At 37.5% G+C, this 10,639-nt stretch overlaps 2 protein-coding genes across 3 annotated transcripts; one reads left to right on the forward strand and one right to left on the reverse strand.

The window, feature by feature from the left end:
* The first annotated feature begins 408 nt into the window (after positions 1–408).
* On the forward strand, positions 409–9,036 carry MED6 (mediator complex subunit 6). 2 transcript variants are annotated; one of them, XM_089738617.1, is made up of 6 exons: positions 409–518; positions 2,022–2,228; positions 2,888–3,062; positions 5,823–5,928; positions 8,344–8,504; positions 8,765–9,036. In XM_089738617.1, the coding sequence occupies exons 2-6, from the start codon at positions 2,029–2,031 to the stop codon at positions 8,978–8,980; spliced, it is 858 nt and encodes a 285-aa protein (XP_089594743.1). In that variant the 5' UTR covers positions 409–518; positions 2,022–2,028; the 3' UTR covers positions 8,981–9,036. The 2 variants fall into 2 exon arrangements, with proteins under 2 accessions (XP_089594743.1, XP_089594744.1); XM_089738618.1 differs by lacking the exon at positions 409–518 and adding an exon at positions 1,807–1,829.
* LOC114245839 (uncharacterized) lies at positions 8,319–9,889 on the reverse strand. Its single transcript, XM_028178135.2, has 3 exons — positions 9,512–9,889; positions 9,305–9,423; positions 8,319–9,195 (listed from the first exon to the last, which is right to left on the reverse strand). Exons 1-3 carry the CDS (start codon positions 9,575–9,577, stop codon positions 9,042–9,044), a joined length of 339 nt encoding a protein of 112 aa, XP_028033936.1. The 5' UTR covers positions 9,578–9,889; the 3' UTR covers positions 8,319–9,041.
* Between the last annotated feature and the right edge of the window lie 750 nt (positions 9,890–10,639).

Raw genomic sequence — 10,639 nt, forward strand, 5'->3', positions numbered from 1 at the left:
TTTAAAGCTGATGAGAAAATGCAATCGATGTCTCTACATTTTACCACAGCAATAATTTTATATTGACGAAATTAGTTTGGACTACGTAAACATGTGAGTTCTTGTATATTACACTGCCACTAACTACTCTAGTCATTAAATATATTAAATTTCCTAACTCAACATACTTCAATCAGTTAACAACTGCTCAATTCATATACCCTGTGCCTATGCTAGCGCCATTCTGGAGGATTTTTGAACTGTTAATTAGTGCTGAAAGTGGGACACTTTTTCAAGCTCCCTCCCTTAAGAGACGGTTTTCCTTACCTCTACCCTCCATAGTTTGTCTTTATTATCTATGGTTTTTCTGTAGATAAAAATAATAAGTGTATTATAATCTACGGATAAACAGATATAGCTGTATGGGCTTAGATCCCCTTGCCTTTCTTAATAAAAAAAAATGTGCCAAAAATCTATGGATAAAAGCATAGATTATACACATTATTTACACATTATTTTTGTTAAAAGTAAACAAAAAGGTACCGTAAAATGGGGCGATTAGGGACAAATTCCAACTTTATGACCAATTTTAAGGTAGTTGTTGATGTATATAATGCTATATCAGGATCAAAATGATTGAGTCTTGGCGGCATCTTTGTTGTCTAATTTAAAATTATGCAACTAACATTCCAGTTTAAGCAAAAAATGCAAAAATAGGTGTAATCCCTATTTACCCGAAAATTGCGGTTAATTGGGACGAAATGAGAAATTTGCTAGGGTTGGCACTACTTTTATTTTTATATATAGTTTTAATTTATTTATTTATTTAGTTGCACCAACAAAGTGATCATCAATAAAAAAATTTGAAAAACTGACAAAAGTACATGGCAGACATCACCTCAATTATAGGTGCAATCGACAGTGCATTAACAACAATATATATATATATATATATATACTTATTTATACATATATAGTGGGCTTTCTTAGAAACGGTTTATATTTCTCCGTTCTTGGTAAGTACTTAGGGGCTGATTTTTCTATCTGGGTTAATAGATTTGGTGTGTCGGTTATTCCATGGATTAATCAGATGAATACCCCCACTCTGAACAAATATAAAATATTTTATTAAGTATTACTTAGACATTTTTGTCCACCTTGAGATTTCATTGATCTTGTTACATGTCTCTGCAAAATCGACTTACTTATATTAAATTGATTATCTATTTCAACTAAAGACTTATTCCCAATTTCGCTTCGAATAAACCAAATTTTTACCAACAAATTTAAAAAATATTGTTATAACTACATAGACAACCTTACAAACCTGTACCTATTTATACTTAGGTCGTTTCCATATCACGTATTCTCATCCCAATTGACCCCTTTTTCGTTGTTATTTATACCTAAGACGTCCCCAATATCCTCAAAAACAACAGATTTTTACATGTATTTTTATTTAATCAAATACATTAAAACCAATAACAACTGAGACTTACCTTTAATATATATGCTAGTTCAAACACTAAATAACGTTTATAAATCATAGTCGTCTTCTATTAATATCAAATAGCAAATAGAGAGCAAAGTTTCTAGCACTAAAATAATTACCACCACAGGAAGTTAATTTGAAACGCGATTTTTTATAAGTTAGCAGCTATTATCATGCATATTCAGAGTTGTTTTGTGAACTTTCAACATTCTACTATTAAACTACAAAAAATGGAAGATGTTGCAACGAATATAAAACATATATTGAGCGTCGAAAGATTTTCCCGGTTTTTTCCCGATTCGCCTCTCAATCCCTAATCGCCCCATTTTACCGGTATTGGTGATAAATACAATAAAATGTATTTAAATTATAAATTACTAAAATTACATTAATTCGAACCGTTAAAATTGAATGTGTTAAATAAATATTTCACTATTTTATAATGTTCAATCACCAATGTTTAACCAAAGTCTTGAATAATGCATATAAATTTTAAAGTATGTATGTACTTAACTTTTTTTTTCTCTAATTATCAAATATTTTTTTTAAGAGTCAAGATGATGCCCGGCAGGATTGGAAATATATCACTGGCCAATGAGAATCCTTTGGGATTATCATGGCATGATTCAGCATGGATACCGTTGTTGAATCCATCCAATATTATGGATTATTTTTCAGAAAGATCTAATCCATTTTTCGATCGGACATGTAATAATGAAATTGTTAAAATGCAACGTTTAAGTATGGACCAGTTGCAGTTAGTATACCAAATTCTAATATTTTATTATAGTAAAAGACTTCATAACTATTCCCAAATTTGAAAATAATATACTATTTTACAATAATATGGATTTACCAAAGCCCTTAGACATCAATTCTATTGTATAAGGTTGTCATATCAAACTTAATACTGCTTCACGGCAGACATTTCCAAGATAGGTATCAGTATAGCTCACCATATGCTTGACCACCAATAAATTTTGCGAACACAAATTTTGCTACCTATTCGTACATATAACTATACCTATTATTTCTGTAGTGTCTTAGACTTTAGAATATTCTGCTTCTTATAAAAAGGAAAGGTGCAGTTGTATTATATTTTTATTTACTACAGATATATTCATACATCATGAACATTTATTAAATGCGCATTTAAATAGAAAAATAGGTAAATGCCTGCTGGATTCGAACACTGTCGCAATACTTAATACAAATGCACCGGGCGTCTTATCCTATAGGCCACAATGCCTTCAATGTCTCCTCTAGACATCACATGGAGCCCAAGTCTTTATTTCTGTGCACTTCACTAAACTACAATGTTGAAATGAGGAACGGCCACTTTGAACTACATAGAAAAGTAGAATTCATATCCGTTGCTAAATGTGTGTGATTTTATAATTTTATTCACAATTTCAGAAATATGACTGGATTGGAATACATTTTATTGCATGTTCAAGAGCCAATTCTCTATGTTGTGCGTAAACAACACAGGCATAGCCCAACACAAGCAACACCTCTTGCAGATTATTATGTGATTGCTGGTATTGTTTATCAGGCTCCTGATCTCGCAAGTGTTTTGAATTCTAGGCTGGTAAATATTATTCAATTTCATTGACAAGAAAATAGTTACCTGTTTCTGTATCATAAGGCATTTAAAATTAACATTATTATTTATTGTTATTATTATTAGGCAGTCCAACACTCATATAAGCTAATAGCTAAAGGCTAATATTTAAAGTTAAAGATACATGTATTTTCTACATGGATACCAAGTTTCAAGTCAATCGGATGCATTGTTCAGTAATTATAACAGAACATCCGTAAAAACCACTGTAGATTTATATATTAGTATAGATTAACGCATACAAATAGCCCAAACCTTCAGATGGATTTCAAGATAATAATATGACGTGTAATTAGATTCATCGTAGTTTGTGGCAGTCACATAGGGTATAATATTGTAATTTGGAGTCTGCAAAAAACAATAATCAAATAAATGGCTAGTGAGAATTTAAGTGAAACAAAAAACCAGACTGCATTAATGAAGCAATCTTGAATGTACTTACATTCAAGTTAAACTATAGAGCTATTGAGGGCTGAAATTTTTAATTGAAATACTCATTAACCATAACTCTGGAGGTCTTCATGGACCTTCATGGTCTCTGAAAATAGATTTTTAAAACATCAAATAGTGTAAAGTATCATATTTAAATACATATATTTTTTGCGTAGACGAGTGAATGAGCTCACGGCTCACGTATGGTTAAGTGATCACTGGAGCCCTGGGACGCCTCCCTGGGACCTGGAAGCGGAGGCGCTCGCTGCGGATTACGCGTGGCGATGCGATCTCCGCTCCAGGGGGGAGCCGCGTCCTGGCGCGGCGGAAGTTCGAGCGCGGAAGCTTCAATCTCGGCGTGCCGTGCTCGAGGCGTGGTCTCGCCGCCTGGCGGACCCCGCCTACGGGCGACGGACCGTCGAGGCGATCCGCCCGGTCCTCTCGGACTGGGTGAATCGCGACCGAGGACGTCTCACCTTCCGAGCGACGCAGGTGCTCACGGGACACGGCTGTTTCGGTCGCTACCTGCACCTCGTCGCCCGGAGGGAGCCGACGCCGAAGTGCCACCACTGCAGTGGCTGCAACGAGGACACGGCGGAGCACACGCTCGCGTACTGCCCCGCTTTCGCGGAGCAGCGCCGCGTCCTCGTTGCAAAAATAGGACTGGACTTGTCGCTTCCGACCGTCGTGGCTACGATGCTCGGCAGCGACGAGTCCTGGCAGGCGATGCTCGACTTCTGCGAGTCCACCATCTCGCAGAAGGAGGCGGCGGAACGGGAGAGGGAGAGCTCTTCTTCCCTCTCGGCGCCGTGCCGCCGCCGTCGGGCCGGGGGTCGGAGGAGGGCGTTTGTCCAGCTCCAGCCCCTATGAGGAGGCAGTTTCCTCCCGGTCACGGGGCGACCTAAGGGGGTTGAGGCTGCGCCGCACGCTACCGTCACTCTAGCGCGCTGGCACCAGGAGGACGGGACGGCGCGTCGGCGGCTGCGGACTGCGATGCGGTCCGCATTTTCGTCGTCGCTGTCATCGCCGAACATACTGTTGAAGAGCAACCCGGTCGGCGGTGTATCGCGTTCCGACCCGGCAGGCTGGTTCTGACCCAGCGGGGTATCCCGGAACACCAGCGGCACCGCGCGGGCGGCCTGGTAGGGCCGCCGTACCGCGGAGACTGACGTCGTTGGTCGTCGACTATCGCCTCGACGACCCGTCGGTCGGGCGTCCTCGGGGTGGCGCCGCGTGTCTGGTTGTAGTGTTGACCGCGGGAACCCCCCTACTCTGAACGGGTTCTGACCCCGGACGGAGATCGGACGTCGGGTGTAAGAGTGCAGGGGAGTCGTTTAGTGGGTGGGCCCTAAAATCCTTGGGCCCGCGATCTGCTCTCAACACCTGCAGATCGTTGAGTCTCACATACCCCGCGCGCCCCCTAGGCGCGGGGACCTCGTAGGAGGTTCGGCCCCAGGCCCGAGAAAAAAAAAAAAAAACACTGGAGCCTATTGACATCAGTGTGAATGCAGCCACCCGTTTTGAGACTTAGGTCTAATATCTCAATTGTACATACAGTAAATACCCAAATAATAATTTTGTTGTTATATTTTCATCATGGAAGTCACACGTGAACACGTGTTAAGTGTTAAGTACGTATTTTATTACAAAATTGGTACATGCCTACGAGGGCTGAACAACGGTACATTTACGATAGTTCGATACAAGTTTTAGTTTTACCCTTGTAGGCAGACGAGCATACGGTCTACGTGATGGTGAGTGGTTACCGTCGCCTGTGGACGTCACGTAATGCCAGGGGCAAAGCTAACTATACTACTACCGCTACCAACTGTAAAACACACGGTACACCGGGTGTCATACCCTTTAGACCACGATGACTTTGATTCAAACATTTTGGCCAAATAGCATGTACATTTATGGGCGATGGGGCGTATTGTGAGCTCTCACGAGTCTGTACCACCATCTTACCTATTTCTGTCGAGAAATAGTCCATGCATTTCGATTTGAAAGAATCAGCCATAATACAATTAAGACTTCGACTAGGTACTTGTCTCAAAGTGGGTGTATTCGCATTGAAATACCTATAGGGTTCAGTAAATTAGGACTTGGCGGGTTGTGTGCTCGATCAACAATTAAATGATTAGAGTTTTAGATCGAGTAACGATGTAAACTTTATGACTCGATTATGCAGTATCTACATAAACACTGAATGTTTTCACAGACACGTATAATTTTTCTGGACGCCGCCGCGCCGTGCCTATTTACCTTTACGACAATAATATAAAATGTTTTCAGTTGTCAGCTGTTCATCATCTTCAGTGCTCTTTTGAAGAAACCATGTCATATTCAAGATATCACCCCAGTAAAGGATATTGGTGGGATTTTAAACCTACTAAGCCTGGTGAGAAATTTTCTCTTTCACATTTTAATAATATCCTTTCTCCTGAGATTTTCTATTTATTTTAAAATACAGTACATATATCGTTGAAGTCATAGTCCTCTCCAGTACTTTAAAATAATATGGCTAGCATAAAAAATTCATTATCTTTTAATTTGAAAAATAACTTAAACTGCATTCAGCAATCACTGACCGACCCAGATCGTGGAAAAAATACTACTTAAAAAAGCGAGGACGGATCGTAAGTCAGGTTATCAATTTTATTCTCAAACGAACTTAAAGCCCACGCGATATTAAGTTCCATTGGCAATATTTTATTTCCTACCTATGCTGATAGCCTTGAGATGCTATATCAGCTTCTCCTTGACGTGTAGGTGGGCTCACGGGGCTCAAACCGGGTGCGTTGCTAACACTGGCCCTAGCAAGAGCAGTGCTTCGCAAAATCTACCACCGGATCGGAAACCCGACCAACTGAGAAGATCTGGCGAGAAACTCAGTGGGCTGTTTCTATGGGTTAATTCACTCGTCGAGCCCTTGGTTGTTAAGTAGGACTATAGGGGCGAATATGTATTGTTATGTCGACTGTCGAAGAGACGGAATCATCACCTGGAACTTAGTTTCTCTGATTGAGCTTCATAGCTGTCATGTCATTAGGATTTTGTCACTTTATTATCTTTACGTCCTGTTTGACTACGTCAACCAGAAGCATTATTTTTATTGCACAAGAGGGATACGAGGTCACATCCCATCTGGTGTCTATTGGTTTTCGAAGCCCATAGACTTTACTAACTTTAGTAATACTCAATTTTATTGTATGAGATGTTCCAAATTTCGAACCAGAATGTACGATTGATTCGTGAAATTAATAGATGGCGTTACGTATAATAACCGGCAAACTTCTTGAGCATTTGTTGACGTAGTGGGGGTAAGTTTGCGCATGGTACGCTCACGTGCAAAAACATTACTTACTCTGCGTCATAATGCTATTAAATTATTAAAATCAACATATGTATTTATTTATATATTTATTAGAACATCAACAAAACATATAGGTTAATAATTGTAATAATTTAATCTTGGGGTAAAATAGATATTCCTTCTATTAAGTCAAAACTAGAGCTGTTGCCAGGTCTTGGTTCAGTTGAAGCGAAACTGGTATTTGTAATTTTTTTTTCGTTATCATAATCTTGACCATCATCATCATCACTGTTTTCATCACCCGAGTCGCTATCATCGTGATGAGTCGACATAGGGCTCATCGGCGTAGTTTACAACTCGGTCGATTCGGTCTTCTTTTTTGTCTATAATTAATTATTTTTTGAAGATATTCGATTCGTAGTAATCGAATGTTACTTTTTTCATTTACCAGCTTCCGATTATTTTCTGTTCTTTTTTTCCATCTGAAGCCTAGCTCTTTCATAATCCGTCGTAAGCTTCATTCCGAGCCATTAAAATTTATATCTTCTTTAAATTTTTCGAAGCCTTTCTACGGTACGGAGTTTCGCTGCTTGTTATGTAGTTATTATGATTACATCTTTTTATTACAGATTGAACGAAACTATCCATTCCGGTAACTTTCTTCTTCCCTGATCTTTTCTTACCCGGAGTCCGAAACACGGCGAGCAAGCCAGAGCCTTTAGCTTCGTTAATAATGCACCTAACAGTACTCACTGATGTTTTTGTTGCTTCCGAAGTCTGTTTTAATTTTTCCATATCATTCTTCCCCTGTTTTATAAAGAAGCAATATACGTCGTACACAAATTTTCTACCCTTTCTTTTAAGTACTACACCAGTTTGTCACGGCATAGTGTATGTTTTATAAAAAATCAACAAACACTCAACAAATAGCAATGGCAACAAAGTCCACAAGCAATTATAACAAATAACTTAATGATTAATAACGATAGACTTTCCACTGTACGCAAGCGTACTTTTGGGAGCAAGCGGAATGAGGGCGCGGTGCGGGACGCAAGGTTCGACTGATCTACCAATAACGCGCTCGATACGATTTCCCCTACCGTCGCGCCTCACCCTCACCACCAAAGTGATCTAAAATTCGGTTCTGCGCAGTCAAGGTCATTTGCTCAAGAAGTTTGCCGATTACTATAGCCGTTCGTCTCACAATATCATCTCATCATGGAAATCGTTCGTGAGCCCGTGTTCGGTACGCATTTCATCAAAAGAATCTCGGCCGTTTTTCGTATTCAAATCTGGCGTATCATCACTTACACACGACTGAAAGTTGTAAACTTATAATTAGAATAAAGATATGTATTCCATGTCAAGACTCTCTTTGAATCATGTGAGGGGCTATGGTGAATTGTAACAAAGGTAATTTGGGACGTAACAGTTTGTATTAGTGAGTGATTAAAATGATTTATGTAAACAATATACAATATTTACAACGATTTATTTTAGGGTTAGGGTCTTACAATTCTAGTCAAACAGCACCGAAAGATGTTTCAAGTACGCCAAAGGAAGAACCTTCAACTCTATTCCAGCGGCAGAGAGTTGATATGCTATTAGCAGAACTTGTGAGGCAGTTTCCATTACCCGTTACTCAAACTGCACCAAATCAGGTATAAACCATTGTGATTACATTAATTCTCTGAAAATTACCAAATCATTTGGAATTTATTTTTATTTAAAAATACAGCCACAAGTAAACAGTAGGTGGTATGTATCAATAGTATATAAAAATAAATGAAAGTAAGCAAAAAGATAAGAATAAATACAATTTCAGAATACAAGTGTAAAGGCAATTAATAAATAAGCAGTAATTAATTAAAAAACCAAATAATTCATCATACAAAATAATATTGTATTACAATTGTTACAGGCAAATGGAGTGACAGTGAAGACTGAAGTCTCCAATGACAAAAATGAAAAAGGAATGGAAGGGAATCTTAACAATATAACTATTAAACAAGAGCCTGTGGATCCCACAACATCTGAAATGACAAATGGGTCAATGCAAGGTCAAATTGAAATAAAAACTGAAATTAAACAGGAAAACATGAAACCACCTCCTGAGAAAAAACCAAGGAATTTATAGTTGGTGTACAAAATAAGTGTTTATTAATATTATTAAAAAAGTGAATTAACGATAAAGCTTTTTATTGCTCTTTTAAATTGTTGATCAATTCCAGGTTCTTCTCTTGCTGTATGTTGTACAGGTTTCCAATGTTCTCTTCAGTTGGAGCTCCGTTTATACAAATTTGGCAATTTATTTTTCTTGTATCTTGTAGATTATTAATAATATTTCTAGATCTGAAAATAATTAAGAAATAGTAATATCATGTTCCGATTTACTGATACTATGTATTTAGAAACATAATATAATATTTAGATATTATTTATATTCTAAAAATATTATTACCTACTAGATCTGTTTGAACCTAATTCAAAACCTGTGCTAAAGCCTTTTTCGTAACCTATGTTAAAGCTTGTTTGGTATGCAGCAGCTTGCCCGTCAGCTGCACCATCAGCATAAGCAATCTACAATGATTTGTTAAATTAAACTCAATTTATAATTTAATTTTAAGATGCTACAAATATCTAGGTACTATCGTTATTACGGTACTACCTTTTGTATTGAAGACAAATTGCGTATCCACGTTTTATTCATAACACTATCACTATCAGTAGTCATAATTTGTCTCCAAAATGTTATAGAGGAATGGTGAAAAGGTAAATAAGCAGTTATTGTGCACAAAGAAGTTTTAAAATAAAAACATCAAAATTTAATTCCTTAAATATCGCATTTTTATGACGTTTTTGAGTAGCGTCGCACTATTATAACCGTCTTAATTTATGTATGTAAATGGATGTTAAGTGTTAACGTAGGTAATGTAGGTATGTATAGGTGTAGTGAGAAATTATTTTCCTTCGGGAAAACTCGGATCTATCGGAATACCACACTGAAGTAGGAAACTTATGGAAATGAAACGTCAACCAAAAATTCGTGTCACTGTGACGTCATCTGGCCACAAAACATGGCGGTTTTAGTGCTGTACAAAGGATTTCAATGTTATCAGGTTTTATCGATAAACGTTCTTGGCTCATTTTATTTTAAATATTGTTGAGTATTCTTTATTTGTAGAATTTATACTTTAATGGGAAGTAAGTAGGTATATTGTTATGTGCAAATATGATATGATTTAGATGGGTGAAATCTAAGACAAGTTCGTCCTTCGAATTTGCCAAGTAAATGATATGATGATTTTTAAAAGTTGCTACACTGATTTTATAAAGTTGTTGTTTGTCGCAAAACTTATAGATATGGCGTAGTACAGTGCCATCTGCCCATTTCTAGCATGCTGAATGTTATCGTATTTTGAGTACGTGTTTTTCTTAGACTATTACAATCTATTTTAATTGTTTTGCTGACTCTAAAGTCCGTAACACACTACCGCAGCCCACCCCAAGGAAGGTGCGCCGCACCATTTGAATCACTTTCACTTGAGAGTGATTCAAATTTTAAACTTATCAAGGGACCGCGTGATAAAAAAAATACACCTACAGAACATTTATTCGTTAATAAAATTACAAACGTCATTCCTTGTGACTTCCTCTCTAAAATCACTTAATTATTAAATATTTAACGAGTTGACAATAGTGTTATAAAACTATTTTATTTAAATAGTTCCGACGACTTTCTTGAGATCCTATAAAATATGTTTTAATTATTATTTTTGTATGTTTTAAGCATGAT

This window comes from Bombyx mandarina, chromosome 25, assembly GCF_030267445.1.
Source record: "Bombyx mandarina strain Sakado chromosome 25, ASM3026744v2".
NCBI classification, from domain to species: Eukaryota; Metazoa; Arthropoda; class Insecta; order Lepidoptera; family Bombycidae; genus Bombyx; species Bombyx mandarina.

Excerpts from the sequence above, each read along its gene's own strand:
- LOC114245839 (XM_028178135.2), bottom strand. The coding sequence starts at position 9,577 with ATGACTACTGATAGTGATAGTGTTATGAATAAAACGTGGATACGCAAT. Across the intron at positions 9,424-9,511 it reads ATTTGTCTTCAATACAAAAG|ATTGCTTATGCTGATGGTGC; the intron begins GTAGTACCGTAA and ends AAATCATTGTAG. Across the intron at positions 9,196-9,304 it reads GGTTCAAACAGATCTAGTAG|ATCTAGAAATATTATTAATA; the intron begins GTAATAATATTT and ends AATTATTTTCAG.
- MED6 (XM_089738617.1), top strand. The coding sequence starts at position 2,029 with ATGATGCCCGGCAGGATTGGAAATATATCACTGGCCAATGAGAATCCT. Across the intron at positions 2,229-2,887 it reads TTAAGTATGGACCAGTTGCA|AAATATGACTGGATTGGAAT; the intron begins GTTAGTATACCA and ends TCACAATTTCAG. Across the intron at positions 8,505-8,764 it reads CTCAAACTGCACCAAATCAG|GCAAATGGAGTGACAGTGAA; the intron begins GTATAAACCATT and ends CAATTGTTACAG.